Below are 18,352 nucleotides of genomic sequence, written 5' to 3' on the forward strand. Positions count from 1 at the left end.
CTGGTGTTTGAACTGCTGTGCTGAAGAGGGGAGGAAAAAAAAAATAAGCACAGACTTTTTTTCAATATGGGATTCGTCTCTAAGACGAGTGTCGGAGGTTCATTTTGGGGCAAATGTGTTTTTAAGGACAGGGTGTGAAAAATATTGGAAACATCGTGCTGAGCAGATGTAACTTTAAATGTGCAAATTGGAAGCGTCACATTTGCACATTAATCAATTCTGTTTACAGTAAGGCCTGTCTTAAATTTCAGCGTTGCTTTCATGCAGGGATGAACATGCGCTGTGTTGTCACCCCTGCACGCCGAGCGTGCTTTTGAGCACTGATAGAATCAGAGACCAATTATTCCCGTACAGACCAGGTTTGTTTCATGAGCAGAAAAGCCCTGAAAAGCAGAAGCAGCTTCTGTTTTTTGTCGGCCGTCCATCCCTCCTCCTGCTCCCCTGGCTTATTTGTGCGCAGCTCTTCCCTGCGTGGTTAGGACTGGTGTCTTGTGGCAGCTCCAGAGCTTTGGTGGCCGCTGTAGCTTGACGGGTGGCTGAGTGCAGTTCTCGTGGTGCAGGAGGAACTGCAGCATGCTATTAATTTGTAATAAATTGCTACTGGAGTAGAGCATGTTTGTGAAAGCCACGGCTTGTATTTCTCTTCAATAATTCATTGCTCTAGTATTGCGTTATATTAATTGGATGGAAAAAGCAGATCCGGACAAAGCTTTTAAGATCCTATTTATTAGCCTTGTAGGAGATTGCTACGTATTTATTACAGTGGTTAAGAACGGCAGAGCTCTCTAATGTTGCGCAGCATTGAGCAGCTATGAAAAAACGTGGGACAGGGCACAGAGAGTGTTTCTTCAAGTCTTACCAGCTGAGCAGTTGTTCACGTTGGAATGATCTCGAGGACTTGTTGCTGCTGTTTAGGTGGTCGATATTGATCTTCCCTTTGTAAAGACAGCAGAGGCTGTGCTTGCTGCTGCGAGTTCCTTTTAACAAGGCTTTATTAATTAGCTTGGCCTTTTTGGAGCCAGAGAGAGCTCTGTTGCATTTCCTGGTAGACTGTGGCTCTTCGGTCCATCCCTGAAGTGAGACCTGACATAACATTTGTGGTTATTGGGGATTTCTCACTGTTCTTAGCTCTTCTGGGCTTCCCCTGGCCATGGAGCTGCCGAGGGTGATGGCAATTGCACGGTGCTGTGGCTAGAATGAAGGAGCAGGGGCAGAGGGGTGGCAGCATCCCAAAAAAGTGCGTGACCTAAGTGGTTTCTTCAGACTTTCCCCCTCAAGTTTTGGGCAGGAATGATACTGGCTGCCAAGCGTGCAGCTGCGTGAAAACCCTGGGCCTGTGTGCAGGCGTGGGCCTAATCTCTGCAGGCGTTCGTGTGCGGCAGCCGCGCTAAGGAGCAGGGTGCTAACTCAGGAGCAAGGAGATGCTTGGCTAATCCACCTCCATCTCTGGGGAGGGAGGGAGAAGGAACCCTCTTTGGGAAGCTCGTGCCTCGCGGTGACTGCCTTAATGCAGGTGGGGTTTGTTTCTGAGGATGCTCTGCTTTCCTTGCCCTCTCCCCCCCGTTGGAGGCTCTCTGGAGGCCAGCAGCTGTGACTTTCCTCGGGCTCCTGTGGTCCAGCCTGGCAAACTGATGGTGCAGACACAAAACGAGCAAAGCCTGCGTAGGCAGCTGCTTTCCTACGACTGCTCTCGTGTTCGGTTAGCCCCTACGGCCAGGGAGGACAGTGAGCTCAGTCCTGCTCCCGTGCCAGCTGTTGGAGCGATCCCGCTGGCTGAGGAACGCTGATCTGGGACTCCTGGGGCTTGCCCCTGCCGTCAGCGCAGAGCGAAGCACGATTTAACCACACGGCACCGAGAGCCACCGCGCCACCTCTCCGTTATGGTGGAGTGATTCTTCATAGGTCTGGTCTTGGCTGCTGCAAGCTGCTGTCCTGCCAGGTGATGTTGACCATGGAGAAAAAGAGCAAAATGACTTAGGTGCTGTAGAAGCAGGATTTGAGGTTATGACGAGAGATTCTTTAGCCTGTTGTGGCTGCCTTACCTTCCACCCTTCCCATAGAGAAGACTTAATAGGAGAACGTGGTCCTCAGCGGTATTAAAAGATAGCAAAGGACCTTTTTTTTTAAAACCCTTTTCCTTTCTAATTAACTCCTTATGGTGTGTAATGCTGGGGAAACCCCCAGCCCGATGAAAGCAGGGTGGGCCTGGCTCAGTGAGCGCCCGTGGGACCTCCCCGGAGTTGTTCTGCGGGGGAACTGAGCTGGGGAACCCATGTGGCTGCCGCCTTCCTCTTGCTAGGGCTGAGGGGGGATCTTCTCTGTAAGAACCGGGTACGAGGAGCTGCGTGCCAGCTGCTGGGAAGGAGTAAGGTCTCTGCTGTGCTGGCAAGGAGCTGACCCTGGGACAGGGGGGACGGCGAGGTGGAGCCTGTTGTTTGAAGTCGACGCGCTTGGCCCAGAGCAGCTCTGGTCTGCGTTTGATGCAGGAGCTGCTGCAGGGCCGCGTGGCTGGCAGACACGAGAAGTGGGCAGGGTCAGCCACGGCTAGACGTGGACAACAAGGCTGGTGTTCACAGGCGCTCCTTTCTTTGTCAGGATATTTAAGAACCTTTTAAGTTCAAACACCTGTTTTTTTGTTTTTTCCTGCAGAGGCCTCTTGGCATCCAATAGGATATTTTAATGTCTCTCTGTAGCAGACCAACGCACTTAAATTCAGTAGCAGAGGTGGACAAATCCTGTGATTAATGCTCGTGCTGCGATCTGAAACATCTGTAACATCTGCCTTAAAAACAACCCCAGGCGGCCCACGGTGCAGGTTCCCTGCTGCGTGCAGGGCGGGCTGCTGGTGTCCCTGGGGGGTACCGCTGCTGGTGTCCCTGGGGGGTACCGCTGCTGGTGTCCCTGGGGGGTACCGCTGCTGGTGTCCCTGCGGGGTACCGCTGCTGGTGTCCCTGCGGGGTACCGCTGCTGGTGTCCCTGCGGGGTACCGCTGCTGACAGCGGCGCCGTCCGCCCGCTCCGCTCCCCGAACAGAAGGAGCTCTGTGCGGGCAGCGCGTCCACTGAGGCACCGGGGTTGGGCCCGAGGATGGAAACAGTCAAATCCCTTTTCAAATTCTTGAACTGAAAGCTCTTTGGATTCGGGAAGATGGAAAATACCGCTCCGGAGCCAACACCCAAACCTGGAAGCTGCAGCGGAGTTCCTGCCTGCTGCAACCGCTGGGGCACCGCCCGGGGGACGCTCGGCAGCGCCGGGGTCGTCAGCGGCGCTGGGCTAACGAGCTCGGGGCGGGCAGCCCGCGGGGTGAGCGAGGCCTGCGGCAGGAGGAGCGTGGCCAGCCTCGGGTTCCCGAATGAGCGGCTGGGGGCACGAGAGCAGAGCTGCGGAGCGGGCGTAGGGCAGGGGGCGAACGGCAAACCGAGGGCTGGGGCTGGCCGGGTGCTGGGGCAGGCTGCTGCGAGGCCCCGGCCGAGGCCGCTCGCTGGAGCTGGCGGTGGTGCGAAGTCGAGGAGGCCGAAGACGTCTGTGCGGGGGCTGCACCACCCTCGGCTGCTGAGAGCAGCCCCGGGAGCACTCCGGCTTCTGCAGCCAGCCTTCCGCGCCCTGGGACGGTCGGTGTGCTTCTGGCAGCTGGACGGCAACCCAGGAATCACTTCCCCCAAAGAAAACCCCGTATCCAGCCCTCCTGCTGGATGCAGGCCGAGCGTTACAGCTCAAAGCATGCGGCCAGAGAGAGAACCGCACGTCGGATGTGAAACCAGCTCCCGGCTCTGCAGGCGCGGCCCCAGCCGGGCAGCGTCTCGGGGACCCCTCTGTGCCTGATGGTGCTGGGTGATCCCGGCGGGGATCACGACCCCAGCTGCCCACGAGGCGCTCAGTGCCTGCATGGGACTGCTGGCAGCATGCGGTGGCTCTGAATTTCCGAAGAGCCAGGCTGGCTGCTGCCCCGGCTCTGCAGAGCGTCTGAAGGTGAGCAGCCTGTTAGATATCTGGCTGGCTGGCAACGTAAGCCACTGTGTGGTTTGTGTGTAGCTTCTTTCTTTGTAGGATCTGCATTGCAGATGGCTTTTGCTCCACAAAATGCAGGCTTTCCTTGCACAGAGAGAATTCCAGAAGCCAAGGCGTGCGTTCCCTCGTAAGCTTCCAACCCAGTAATTATTTTACGAGGCTGCATTTGTGTGGCAGTAAGTACGGCAGTATTGCAGCAGGCCCCTGCTAGCATCGGAGCACGCTTCTGTCAGCGGGGAGCCCGGGCCCCATTCGCTATTCCAGGCGCTTGCTTGTTAAAAGGAGAGTATTCACCGACGCCTAGCAGATGGGGAGAGAGCGAACGTGCACGTTCAATGGCTCGGAGAGGATCTGGGACTGCCGTGAACGCTTCCTACTTCTCGGATCTGCTGATCTCTTTATTCCTGCAGCATTGCTGCAGTCAAGACTTATCCCGTTGGTATTGCCTGTTCCTAACCCTGGTCGTGCTGTCCCTGGTTAGGGAGGCAGCTCGTGCGGTGGCTGAAGGTAGAACAGATGCCTCTTTGTGTACGGCTGCCATTCAGAGAACAGGGGCTGCCATGAATGGGAAATCAAGATTGATTCATGAGCAAGAATAAAATCAAAATTGCTCTGATTAAATCTTCTGCCTTTTTTGCATCGCATCTTGTTCTGCTCTGGCATATGCTGCTTGTTGGGATAAGGAGTTTATGAAGATAAGTGTTAATTCCTCCAATGAAAGGAGTGAAGGCTTAAATGTCATATTAAAATGTATATGTGTACTTAGGAGGGGAGGAAAAAAAAATCCCCCTGCTGTTCTTTGTAGCGAGCCTTTCTTGGAAGAACCAAACTTGGTTTTCTCTTGAAATAGCGGTGCTTGAACACTTGTCCTGGAAATTGCTGAGCCTGCCGGTGGAAACCTGTGAGGGCAATCAGCCGGGTTGAACTCCTCGCCCGCAGGGGTGCGGATCAGGAGCCTCCGTCCTTGTCCAACGGAGGTGAGCTGCCTCCGCGGCGCCCCGTGGCTGCGGCAGCCTGAGGTCTCTCTCCATCCCTGTCCTGCAGAGGCATCGCCAGCGGCAGAGATCGGGCGTTTCAGCAGGGCGCTGAGGTGTTCTCCTGTGGCAGGCTGGTCCCCAGGCCCCAGAGGGACAGAGGTCCTCGTCACGAGGAGCTGAGCGGCTGCGAGGGCAGGCCAGCTCTCGTCCCTGGAAGCTGCTCCTGGATGGGGTGAGGACAGGGGAGAAAGCCCCAGGGCAGGCGACACTGGGGTGTTCGCTCAGCCCACGTCATGCTGGGGAGAAGAAGAGGCAGTCGTCTGCTCCGTGGAGCCCAAAATGCTGCCCAGCGCGTGCAGCTGCTCGTCTGCCTTCAGAGGGGGGCTTCCTCAGACGCCTGTTGCCCAACCCCTTGTTCTCAGACCTCTTGAAACGAGGGGAAAGCTGTACCTGCTTGAGCAGCTGCTTTTGTTCCCTACGTGTGTTTTTAATAGCTGCCACTGAGGGAGCTGCAGGCTGTGTGGCCGGAGGGTGAGGATGCCGTGTGCCCGGGAGCAGCTCTGGAGCAGAGAGGAGATGAGGTCAGTGCTGGGTGCTTCTGGTGCTCACCCTCTGCTTTGGAATACCATTGTGCCAAAAAGGATGCCTTCAAGCTGCTTCGACTGCGAGGAAGGATATCTGCTTCTTAACAGGAAAAACAGGAACGAAAGCACGACCTGCGGAGTTACTTCTCTCCAGCCCGGTGGCTGCCTGCGCTCGGCGAGGCTCGCTCCGAGCACGGAGCTCCCTGCAGCAGCACGAGCAGGGCTGTGCTGGAGACGGGTCTGAGACGCTGCTGGGAGGGGGCGCTTCTGGCTCCCGAGGGCTTCCTGGCCCACGTTCCTCTTCATTTATGTCAACAGTCAGGGGTGTTCATTTGTTTTGTACCTTGGCAGCTTGGGGAAGGGTTACATCAGGGACAAAGCTGGCCCGCTCCGTGCCTTAGCGGGGAGCGTGTCTTCCCAAAAACAGCCTGGCAGATGACACGCTGCAGTGACCTACTTTCAGGGGAAGCGCAGGAGTTGTAGGAGCTGTGTTCGGAGGCCTGCTCGCAGCTCTGGAACAGGAAGGGCAGGGAGTTGCTCAAACGTGCTGCCACTAACGCTTAGCAGCCCTCAGGGACATAGAGAACGAGAGATTTGCCCAGGAATCCCTTGCAATTTTCAGGATTCTTTCTCTATGAATATTTTGGATGCATACACCAGAGAAAGCTTGCTGCATCGAGTCCCTGCCGCGGACTGTCACGGGCTGCAGGTCCCAAACCGAAACAAAATCCAAGGGAGGCCTGGTTCATAGCAGTGCAAAGCTGTGATGCAAAATCCAGGACCAGACGCCCAAAGCAGCACCCGCTGCGTGCACCCCCTTGCTAGGGGCAGCGCTGCTGCACAGCCACGCTTCTTGCACAGCCAACCCGGGGGGACTGGGGGGGCTTAGCAGGGACAGCCCCGTGTCCTGGTGGAGTGAAGTGAAGCAGATTTGTGCCTGCTGCTTAAACCCTCAGCCCATAACCCAAAACCGCAGATGGACGGCCTGAGTTTGGTGCCAGGAAGAACACTTTTCTCTGGCAAAGGAGAAGGGAAAGCGCCGCAGGGCTGCTTGTTTGCTTGGGAAGGTGCTCAATGTGAAAACAGAGGAGTTTCGCTGGAGTCCTGGAGACGTGGAGATGGAGTCCTGGGGAGGTTCTTGGTGCTCGCTTCTATGGAGAAGATGACTATAAAAAAAAAAAAGCTGCTTCTGTTAGAAAATAGACTTTTCTCATTATCCATCTGCCGTCTGTATTTCTCCATCGGATTTCACATCTCCGTGCAAAGAGCCTGCTGTTTTGCTCCACATCTGCTGCTGCCGGCCCAGCTTGTGGCCGGGGAGCAGGAGGAGGCTGGGCTGGTGGCTCTGGAGGGGTGGCAGCGGCTTTGCTCCTGGGTCCCCTCGTCTCGCAGGTTTGGATGCTGGCTCCCGAGTACGCCCAGGAGCGAGGGATTATCGGTGCTCTGCTCGAGGCCGGAGGGTGAGGGACGTCTCCTCGGTCCTCACCAGAAAGCTCTGGCTGCAGAGCAGGGAGGGACGCTGCCTGAGCGTGGGTACAGGGAGGCGAGCAGCCTGGCCTCCTGCCTCTCGGAGAGCCGGCTAGCCAGAGCAGAGGGCACACACGTTCCTTCCTCGTTAGGAATCCAGTCAATCTGGTGTCATTAATGAGGGGATAATTACTTACCTAGGACTTTTCCTTCTCGGATAGCACCGCTTGGCTCTGTCACAGCCCGGAGGCTTGTGGTGAGCGTGCCGGTGTGATGCCTTGACAGACCGAGGTGGTGCGGGCTTATTCCTTCTGAGCGTTTTCTGCCCTTGTTCTCAGGCAGCGCCCGCGATGCGGCTTTGCTGGGAAACTGGTCCTAATTGCAGGGCTGCGGGGCTGGGCTGCGGTGTTTGAGCAGCAGGCACACCGAGGCCTGTGCCCTGAATGGAGAGGGATGGGTGGCAGCACATCCCCCGGGGTTCTGGCCAAGCCCTGCCTCGCTTCTTGCCCTCCGTCCCTTTGTCCGTACCGAGCTGTCCGTGCCTCCTGGGCTGGGGTTGCAGCCTGGTGTGTGTGTAGCAAAGCTGCTGCACCCCCCTGCTCGGCACGGTCCGAGGCTTGAGTCCTCCTATTGCTCCTCTGCTTCCTCGTCTTTGAAACCCGTTTTGTTTTGGATGGAGTTTTTATTCCTGCAGTGAGTAGTTATAGAGACCTCAGCAGGCATAACGTGACAGCTTCCACCAAAAAGGCTGCTGGTGAGCCCGTAGGATCTGGGCAGCATCATGTCTGCAACCTCTCAGCCCCTCGGATCCATCCGGAGAGGTGTAACGCCGCTGGATTTAAGAGGTCTGGCCCTTCCAACACAGGGGTCTTGCTAAACTGCCTGCCTTCCCCCGGAGAGAACGCTCAGATGCAAGTAGCGGTGGTGGATTCCCTTCCAGCTAATGAAAAGTTACCAAAACCTTTGGAAACTGGCCCAATGAGGTTTATTAAAACTTCATCTGCCCGGTAATTAAATTAGCTTTGAATAAAGTGCTGGTGCTCCCTGCTGGTGCAGGCGTTGCGGGGTGTGTGGTTCAGTCACTGGGCTGTCTGCGTCGGCTCCCGCTCGCAGGAAGGCCGGGCTGTCCACCTGCCCCACACCTTGGAGGATCTCAGGATGGAAAAAGGATTAAAAAACAATCTTATGGAACCCTCCTCCCTTACTTATTCTTTCTTTTTTTTTTTTTTGGCAATCTGTTTTTACAGAAGCCAAACAAAAAAACAGGCTCTCCTTCAGCAACACCTGGCGCGCCGTTGGGCTCACTTGGGAGAGAATTTCTGGCAGTGTTGGCATTTAGGGGGAGGATCATGGAAGGAGGTGAGCCTTAAGGAGCATCTTCCTGTTAATCGGGTGGCTTTCGGGAGCCTCTGGAGGATGGGGGCTCCAAGCTGCTCTGCCGTGGCCAGCTCACCCCCATGGACAATGTTTTTTAGCAACACAGCCCTCACTTCCACCTGGCAAAAGCCACGTTGGGAAGAATTCTCCCCGTAGGCCCAGTTTAACGTTTCTGCTACGTCCTCTTTTCTTTCCTCACTTTCCCCCAAATTCTGGTTGAGTTGTTCTAGCCCATTTTACAAATAACTGCACTGAGCTTTTCCTGGTGGCTTTCTGTGTCTTTTGGGGTCAGCCTGGGCTGGCATGGGAGGCGCCTGTGGCCAGCCACGCACTGGAAGGAGTTATCACCGTAGTGCTCGCATCTGGGCCGGGGATTCCTCTGCAGGCAAGCTGTGCCTAGGTTCGGAGGCACCACGTTTATAATCCTTAGCTTTGAGCGTGGCCAAGTACCTGCAGGCGGCAGGCGCAGGCCTGGAAGCGGCGAGCTGGGGAGGACCGAGCTGCTTTTAGCTGCGTTACCTCGATTTCTTCGGGCTGGAGCCGGCTGCTGGTGGGACGGTGCCACCCCACCGCTGCCCCCTGCCTTGATGAGACACCGGCCTGGGTGTCCCACAGGCAGCGCGTACCTTGTGTGCGCTGGGAGGCCAAAGCAGACCGGTCTGCTATTCGCACGCTTGTGCGCGCCCTTTTAGAAGGGGCCCTGCCTTGCCCTCCCCACAGAGCGGGGAATAAAGCTGTTGGCTGCAAAATCCAGCTTTGTTTCCTGAAATACAGAGGCGTTGTAAACGGAAGCTGTGGAGTGCCTGAAGCGGAGGACGTCAGGAGGGAAGGCTGGCCTCCTCGCCTGGCGGCTGCTGCTGGGCTGGAGGCTCGGTCTCTGCCCTCTCCGCCGGTAGGTCACGGAGCGACGGCCTGCCGCAGGTCCCGAGGAATGCGAGCTGGTGTTGCTAACGCTCATTTGAAACGGCTCAAGTAGCACAGAAAATGAAAAATGGGGACCTGCAGGTTAATCTCAAGACCAAACCCAAGACGCGTTAGTGGGGTTTCCTCTCGCAGGTCCGTCTGCGGTGCCGCAGCTGGTCCCCGAGGTGAAGGGAAGGTGCCCGGGTCTGTGCTTGGATGCCACGAAGTCGATTCTTTCTGTTCTGTTTTCAGGTGGTACGTCCAAACAAAGCCCGAGGGCCGGATCAAAAGGGATGTTTGAGAAATCCCGCTGTGCGAGCAGCCATAGCCAAGGGACGCGGGGCTGCTGAGGCGCGTTAGCTGCGTGGGGCCGGGGTGAGGTTGTGTGAGCAACCTCAGTGCTGATGCTGCTTCCCTGGGGGCCTGAGCGTGCCGCTTGGTTATTCCCTTCACGTAACTCTTGTTGTGAAATGAGTCTTCCTTCGGTGGGAGCTCCCAGCCCCTTGTCTCAGCGCTGGAGCAGCTACGGGGGAAGCAGACTTGCCGCTTCGCGCCGAAGTCACGTGCAGGGAGGAGGGCAGTGGTGCTTGGGGGGATGAGGTTGGAGGTGTCTGTGCTTCTCCTGGGAAAGGCTGCTGGCCTTCGGTGGTGCTCCTGGTGCTGACAGGAGATGTACGTGGAGGGCAGGGTAGCTTCTGCTGCTTCTGGCTCTGCTCGGTGCTACCATTTTGCACGTGAGCATCAGGTTTTGAGCGCGCTCGTGCATCGCTTAGGACAAGCAGAAGGGAGGACGGCTGGGCTGGGGCTGGCCTCGTCCTGCAGCCGCTGACAGCACGTGGGGGCCTGGAAGTGTGCTGAGAGCACAAAGCCCCAAGGTGCTGCTGGAAATACGGACGGTGGCTTCCTCGCTGGCTCTGCTGTGCCTGTCATTTATAGTGCTCGCTGCGTCTCTTCTGCCACCTCGTTTTCAAGCAGCGTGCCCGCTAAGGGAGCTCAGTCTGTGTCGGTTGCCCTCTCGTAAGGCGACCATAACTTGAGGCTGCCTTTCGGGGGGCTGTTCTGTGCCGTGCGTGCAGGTCCCTCGCCTTAGCGCCGCGCTGGCTGAGTCTGGTCTGCTGGCTGCACGTCGTCCAGGCTGTTGGAATCGCTTCGGGTTTGTGGCTCTGTGGCTTGCAGCAGTATGTGCGGTGTGTGTTGGCAGATGACTTAAATACTTCTGAAAGGCTCTGTTTTTCTAGGTCATTCCTATATGAAGTCGATAAAACTGGCTCTGTTTCTGACCTGCGTGTCACTCCTGTACCCACAGCTCTTCACTCAAGGTGCCTTTTCACTGAAACGCTGCCTTTTGAAAGCAGTTTTTAGAATCTATTTCAGGAGCCCTCTGTGCCCCGTGACTTCTTTTCCTGTAGCTCCACACTGTGCTGCGTTTCTTGAAAAGCCCAGGCTATAGTTACACCTCCGAGCCTTTCCGAAGAGCACCGAGACGACGGAGAGCGTGGCTGCGGCTGCTGCAAGAGCTCAGCACGCACCCAGCCCCGCGCAGAGCCCAGGACCCATCCTGCTTGCTGGCCGTGCGCACCGTGCTCTGTGCCACCTGGCTGCGTCTCTGCTGCTGGCAGAGGCTCCAGATGTGGGACAGATGCAACACAGAGGTTGCCCTTGGCTCGTGGTCCTTGTAAAAGGTGAAAGCAAATACCCGTCAGTGGGAGAGCGCACAGATATATTCGGGGATGCTCCACGTCAGATGCTTTGCGCGAGGGTGTTTGGACAAAGATTTTTAAAACGCTGGGAGGAATGAGGACATCCGAAGGCTAGAGGGAGTTGCAGGATTTAATGCAGAGCCCAAAGGCAGCAGGAAGCAGAGCAGCACTGGGAAGAGCAGAAAGTCAAATGTGTAGGGGAAAACGAAGCGCTGGGGCTGGCTGCTCTGAGCTGGGCTCACAGCAGGCTGGAGGAGGCCAGGAGCCTGCATGAAGGCACAGCCCCATCTCCCAGCTGTGGTCACGCAGCGAGCTTGGAAGGTGGTTTCCAGCGGGGTTAGGGCAGTCATAGGTCAGGCAATGGGAAATGTCAAGGCAGGGGTGGGAAGAGGTGTCAGGGGGGTGCTGCGGAGCATTAATCTGCTTATTACATCTTTTTTATTTATTTATTTCACCTGAGTTTCACTGGATGGTACAATAAATGTCCCCGGTTTTACTGGTTACAGCAATAGTACGCTCCCCATCAGCTACGTTATCTTGGTAAAACTGTGCTACCCCACTAATTTAACTAACACTTTATCCGGGTGTCGGGCACACTGTGTGAGCAATACGTGAGTATTCCGGTCAAGTAAATTAGCGCAATTAATTTGGGAAAAAGACATGACGTATAGCTTATAGCCTCTTTGTGAGGAGGCTGTTGGGCAGCAGAGCTCCCCGTAGGGTCTCGTGGAGCCTAATTTGTAGCTTTGAGCCTTTGGGCTCTGCTCAGAGGTACCAGGACCAGCAGCAAGGGTGACCGGTAGAGCTGGAAACGTGGGGGGGAAGCCGTCGTGGGCAGCCGGGTGGGAGGGATGCGGGTGGGAGGGATGCAGACCGCCCTCGGGACCGGCCTGGGCGAAGGCTGCGCTGCTGAGTGGCGCGGGAGGGAGGCGATGCAAGGGGAAATGGGGCCGGGTGTAAGAGATGAAGTTCTGCTTTGTGGTGCCAGGGGCGTGGGGAAGGGGATGTGAAGGGGAGCAGGGGATCGGCTGGGATTTGGCCCGGAGGAGAGTGGGGTGAGCGTGGGCTGTGTGCTCCCTCCCGTCCCGCCTCGCCGTGTGTGGTGCAGGACGGGGCCGCACCACGCCGTCGCTGCTCCTTGCCGGTGGAGCCGCAGAGGTCTCTTGGGTTTGGGGCTCTTTTGGACAGGAATTTGGAAGCTTAATGCAGCGTATTGTGCTGGGAGGCTTGCAGGCAAGCTCTCCATGGCAACTCGCCCTATACACAAAGCACCATATGGCTTTTTAGGAGGGGGAGGGAATGAACCGAGCAGGGAAGTCAACCTGTGCTGCTTGTTTTGTTCGGTTTTGCTCTCCTAGTGGAGCAGGGGGAGATGGAAACGTGGGGCGCTGTCCCCTGGGCATGGCTTCTGCTCAGCCAAGGCACCATCAGGGGACCCCTCAAAGGGCTTCTCCTTGCTCTCAGCAACGGAGCTTGCTGTGAAAATGAGCCCTGTGTGCGCGCAGACCCCTCTGCAGGCTGCTCGCTCTGCAGACAGATGGAGCAACCAGCCTCCTGCTCGCCCTACGCCGAGAAACGCCCGAAGGGCTCCAGCAGCGCTCGCTTTGGGCAGGAGCCGCGATGGGGATGGCCGCGGGCGGGGAGCTGGTTGTGCCGCGGCTGCCCACGCTTTATACCTCTGCTTCCAGGGGGATCTGGAAGCTTTCGCTTGGCTGTAAATCCTCCCTTTTCAAGCCCCGTAGGAAGGAAGGAGCTGAATAAATACCTCTGTCTGTGTCTGTAGAAAATCAGGTTTTCGTGTGTCTAGTTTGAGGGGGAGGAGAAAAAATGGGTAGCGGGGTAAGCAGAAGGGAGCAGCCTGTGCCTGGCTCTGCCCACTGCAGGGCACTCGGTGGTTCTGGGGGTGCTGCAGGGTGCTGGTGGGGTGGGGTGTCCTCCAGCAGCGCCGTTGTGCTGTCCCAGGAGCGGGCAGAGGCTCCCCGTGGTGAGTCCTGCTCCCGGGTGCTGCCGTGGCTTCGCAGCCCGCGGGTCCCTGTCCCCAGCCCTGGGGGAGCTGTCGGCAGGGAGCCTCTCGCGTCTGAGCAGAGGCAGGGATAATTAGTGGGAACGCGGGATTTCAGGCTGCGGGGCGCTCTGTCCAGGTGAAGGTAGCAGAAGGCGACCTGAGGTTGCCTCCTCCCGTGCCGCCTGCCCCGGGGTGGGAGCGCAGCCCCCGGTGGCACCGCTCGCCCGGGGCTGTCAGCAAGGAAAGCAGCGGGGACAGCGAGGTCGTGCCCCACAAACCAGAGCACATAGAATCATGGAATATCCCGAGTTGGAAGGGACCCATAAGGATCATCAAGTCCAACTCCTACTCCAACTCCAGCACCTTTCTTCTGCTAAGGCCACCGCCCCGCGGCACGCTCGCTGTAGAGCGAGTCGGTGTACCCTGGCTTCTGGAAAAGTAATTTGGCTTGTTCCTCATTTTGCTTTGCAGTCCAGCCCCAAAAGCCCCAGCCCTGGGCTGGGGGGCTCGCGTCAGGCCCCGCGCTGGCTTCTGGCAGCCCCGAGCTGCTGGTGGCCATCGCCTCGAAGGCTCCCGGGCACCCGCCGTGTCTGCATTCGGTGGCCAGCCCAAAGAGGGTGCGTGTTGGTGGGAGGGTGCTGCTGCAGGCGTGCCTGCCCCGTGCCCTCACCACCTGCCTCTGCGCTGGCTGTGCAGGTCCCTGGGGTGGAGCACGGCCCTCCTTCGTGCCCGGAGGAGGCCCCGGGCTCCTTGCTGAGGCCCAACCACAGCAAGAAGGCTGTGTGCGCGCTCCTGCCCATGTGGCCACGATGCCTGGCCGCGGCACAGCTCGTAGGCACCTCCCAGCCTGGAAGGGATCCGGCCGCGCTGCCAGCCCACTGGGAAGCCACCAGCCCGAAGGACTCAGAAGTCTCCTCCCGTCCCCTGCTTCCAGCAGCGGTGCGCAGAAAGCCTCCGCGATCGCGGAGCCTCCCCGGGAGCGCCGGCATTACGGCGCCCTTTGCCTGGCCAAGTCGGTCGACATCAGGCGAAGCCGGTGCCGCAGCGCTCGCGGCTCCGAGGCGTGTGGTTTGGAGCCCGCTATTTATTTTGGGACCGCAGCGTCTGATCTCAATTTGGTGTTTCCAGGCTGTGATCTAGGTCGGGCGCTGGATCGGGCATTAGCTGTTGCTTGAGGGAGCGCGGGGAATTTGTGCGCGCTTCCTCTGTTGAAGGGCTCGGAGAAACGCCGACCCGCTCGGCTGCAGATGTGTTTGGGGGTGGGAGGAGTGAATTTTTTAAGAAATCTCCTTGAAAACCTCCTATTTTCCTGTCCTCCTGTGAGGATGGCTCCTGATGCAGCTGGTCACGGGAGGAGCAGGAGATGACAACAGCTTCGGTGCCGCCTGCCTTCTCTGCTGTTCCCATGGTAGTTGGCTGTCACACACAGAACTAATGTATTCCCTGCCCACAGCAGGATTAGAGCCTTCTGGGAGAAGAAGAAGGGGATGCGGGAAACAGAGATAGGGAAGAAACTAGGAAAAGAAGCGGAGACCATGGCGGGGTGGGGACGAATCGAGGCGCTAGCCCCATGGGAGCAGCGAAGGGCCTCGTAGGACCTCTGCCAGGAGCAGCCGCCTGAGTTGCCTTCCCCCCTTCCTGGAGGTGGGGTGCCTGGAGGCAGGCGTCCTTTCCGAAAGCCGAAGGCACCAGCGGGTGCGGAAGGAAATTCTTGTCCTTCTGCTGTCGCGTCTCCCAAAGCTGCCCTTCGTTCGGGGGTGCGGGTTTCCTTTTGGTGATTCTGTTTTTCCTTCCCTCTGCAGATCCTGACAGCCAGCTGTATGATATGGGATATACCCCCGAGGAGGAAACCCCGGCCTGTCCTGATGAATTTGATGACTTTGTCACGTTTGAGGCAAGTACGAATGCTGCTAACACCCGTGAACGGCAGCTTTGTGCCGCGTGAGGCTTGAGCACGCCGGGCTCGGTGGGTGGAGCAGCTCGCTGTGCTGCGGCTCGGGATTTTAACGCTTAGTCGGGACGAAACCTTTCAGCTGTGGGTGACTGGGCCAGAGAGTTTGCATAGAGCATTTGGTGCTGTTTAACCTGAAGGCGGTGTCCAAGCGAAAACCTACTCGTTGCTAGCGCTGTCTTAGCTTGCAGAGCGCCAGAGCGCGGTGCGCTGGGTGCGGGACGGGTGCCTGCTGTGGTTGCGTTTGTGTCCTTGCTGGAGCTGCTGCCGTTGCAGAACGTGAGCCCAGTTTTGGGACAAGCCAGCTGGGAGCCTGCCTCCGAGGCCCAGCGGGCACTTGGTGCTATCCGGCCAGCAGAAGGTAGACCAGAAGACAAATTGTAGATTTCCTCTTTGTTCTTGGGGTTGATCAAGGATGCTTACGTGCTGTACTTCCTTCCTTTTGCTGACGTTGCGGTCCCCATCCCTCCGTTCCCTTCTGCACTCCTTAGCAGAGGAGCACACTGCAGGAGGGCCCTGTAGCCCCGGCTAGAAGGGAGGCTGCCGTTCGTTGTCTCTGGGGTTTGGGGCTTTGCTTTGTAAGCGTCCTCGTTGCTGCTCTGCCCCACAGCCTGGAGCAGGAGGTGCTGCAGGTGCCTTCGGAGCAGGGGCCTGCTGGTCCTCGGTCCCCCGGGGGGACTGAATGGCTTCCTTCTGCTCGTCCTTCTTTAAGCTTTCCTCTGTGGGTTTTTGACTCTCATCTCGGTACCCTTGGTTTTATGTTTTTGTCGTGGAAATAGTGACTTGGAAAGGGCTCTTTTAGATTTGCACGTAAATGCACATCCTTGCTTTGTGTAGTCTGTAATGTGTTATCCTGGCCTTCGTGATAAAGGGCTGAAACTATTCGTTTGAGTTTCCTGACAGTATATTGGGCGCTGGGCAACTTCCTTTCCCCCCGTTCATGAGAAGCACGTGTGCATCGCTTGACATGTCTCAGAGCTGTCCCTTTGACACCTGGTGCCCGACAGCCGTGTGCCAGCAGCACGCGTCCCGGCCAGGCGCGGTTTCTGCTGAGCCATTTGGCTGCCCGGGCTCAGCACGTTGGGCTGACACCGCCACCCAGAGCGGGTCACTTGTTCCCTTGGCCTGAAGAGCTCGTGACCCTGCGTCCCTCCACCAGAAGGCTTTCCAGGGCACCTTGGATCTGAGATTATTTTTCCATAGGCTGAACTGCTGTCGTTGTCTTCGTCTACGGCTTTTGCAAAGGGCCTAAAATAATTTTTGCGCTCTCTTTTTTCTGGGGGGTAAGGATAGTTATAGCTATCCAGCGATAGCGGGATAGAGAAGGGAGACAGGAAGGCAGGACAGGGCATGGGTTTTCGTATTCCTCCCTCTGTGTTGTACAAGGTCACAAATGTGTTTTATTTTCTTTGCCTTTTTTTAACCACCGAGCTGAGCGCTGAGCAGTTTAGAGGCTGTGACGCCCGGAGTCGCAGTGCCCGGGCAGGCAAGGGCTTTGGTTTTTGCTCCTCAGACCTACGTCATGGGACGATTGCGCTGCGATTCAGAGCAGAGATGTTTTCTAAGGGCTAATTTAACACAGATGAGCTCTGTCAGTGCTGCAGGCTGCTCTGGGCAGGAATACCAACAAGCCGGGTGCGTGCCCCACCGGGATGGAGTGCTTCTGCCCCTGGGCCACTGATTCCTTGCAACGACAAGGTGAACCGGAGGAAAAAGGTGATGAATCCTGAAATCGTCTTTTCGGAAAGATGGCAATGGATTATTCTACTGAAATCAGGGTAATCTTGAAAAGATCAGAGCTCTGTTGGTGTCTATGTTTAATATGCTGGGGAAGAATTACCCTTGTTGTCTTGGATACGTGGTTCGAAATACTCTCCAGCCTGCAAGGATTTCGTAGAGATTCAGCAAATGAGAACATGATCGAGAAATACCGCTCAGTGTTGCGAGTGTAAAAATAAATTGGTGTCTTGGGGCGTGTGTTTTTCTGTTCTCATTTCGCTGAGCTCCCAACGTGCACTTTATTGCACTTGTCCTGCGGAGCCGTGCCCTGGGCAGCGTGAGCTGTGTCCGGGAGGGTGAGAGGAGCGGTGCAGGGCATCCTGCTGGGAGCAGCAAACGAGGGGTTTTCATCGCTGTGCGTCGGAGCCCAGCAGGGCTGCTTGCCAGCAGGACCTGCGGCAGGCTGGGCTCGGCTGGGTGCAGCAGGGAGCTCTGGAGATGGTGAGACAGCAAACAGAACAAACGGCAACAACAGCAAACAGAGCAAGTGGCCTTCCCCGGGACATGTTCCGCCTTGCCTGGATCCACCTGGAAGAGAGGAGGGGGAAAAAAATCCTTCCGAAAGTGAAGGCGTTGCCTTTCCTCTGAACAAACCTCCCCCCACGCACCACCAAAAAGCATTTTGCATGGGAATGTCCCCGTTTCAGACCTGGGAAGCTGGTGCACAGCGAGCGTGGGGCTCGAAAATGTGCCTCTGCGTGGGACCGCCGGGCAGCTCAACAGCCTCCTGGAGGCCACCGCTTCCTTCTCAGCCTCAGCACGAAGGCTTTTGGGCCACGGGTGAGCCCCTCTTGCTTCGGCAGGGTGGCGGAGCTAGGGGCATGGCCAGCTTTTGGCCTTCTGTCGCATCAGTGGACCTTCTAAAGGCGACCTGGAGGAGTGGTGCTGCGTGTGCTGCGCCAGGCGCTGAGAGCAGGCACGGTTATGGTGTCTGGGGTTTCGGCCCTCGGCCCTCTTAGCCAAGGAGAATCACAGGGGCTTGAGTGGTTGGCTCTTATAAGTGCCAAGGCCGTGACAGAGAGCTTCTCTCCTAAATGTTTGTTCAAACAAGTGTAAACAAGAGCTTTAAGCAGTCTAAATGAAAATACCTTCCCTTTGTTGATAAGGTTGCTCCTCTTGGTGACTCATCCCCTCTGCTGGCGCTTGTCATCGGGGAGCACTGAACATCCGCAGAAATCCCCGAGGAACCAGCACTGGTGACTTCCAGCAAGTGTTTGCCCTGCAGAGGGAGGAGAGCCAACGCTTGTACCTTCGAGTAAGGGCAGAAAAGCCTCTTACAGGAGACGAGGTCTGAGCTTTGCCGCTTCACACAGGGACTCAGCCCTGATGTGATCAGCTCAGCTTGGAGAGAGACGGCAGGGACAGAGTGAGAGGCGGTAGGCAAAAACCGGTGTGGAGGAGAGTGCGGTGTTTTTATGTTGTATTTGGGTAAGGCTTGGTCTTTCTGGAGTTAGGGGAAGTCCCCAGCAGGGTCAGCACACGTCGGAGCAGAGCATAAGCCCTGGGGCAGCGCAGAGGCAGGCAGCGGGAGCGAAGGAGCATGCACGGGGAGCACGGAGCTGCTGGCTCCTGCTGCGCCCTGCCAGCTCCGGTCAGCAGACA

At 57.2% G+C, this 18,352-nt stretch overlaps 1 protein-coding gene across 2 annotated transcripts in view; it reads left to right on the forward strand.

The window, feature by feature from the left end:
- Positions 1 to 18,352, forward strand: part of RAB11FIP3 (RAB11 family interacting protein 3) — a 73,026-nt gene that overhangs the window by 19,729 nt on the left and 34,945 nt on the right. For both annotated transcript variants that reach the window (XM_083800526.1, XM_083800525.1), the window contains exon 3: positions 14,823 to 14,914. In XM_083800526.1, coding sequence (XP_083656652.1) covers positions 14,823 to 14,914 — 92 coding nt within the window. The remainder of the gene's footprint in view (positions 1 to 14,822; positions 14,915 to 18,352) is intronic.

Source organism: Anser anser (genome assembly GCF_964211835.1).
Source record: "Anser anser genome assembly, chromosome: 15".
In the NCBI taxonomy this organism is placed as follows: Eukaryota; Metazoa; Chordata; class Aves; order Anseriformes; family Anatidae; genus Anser; species Anser anser.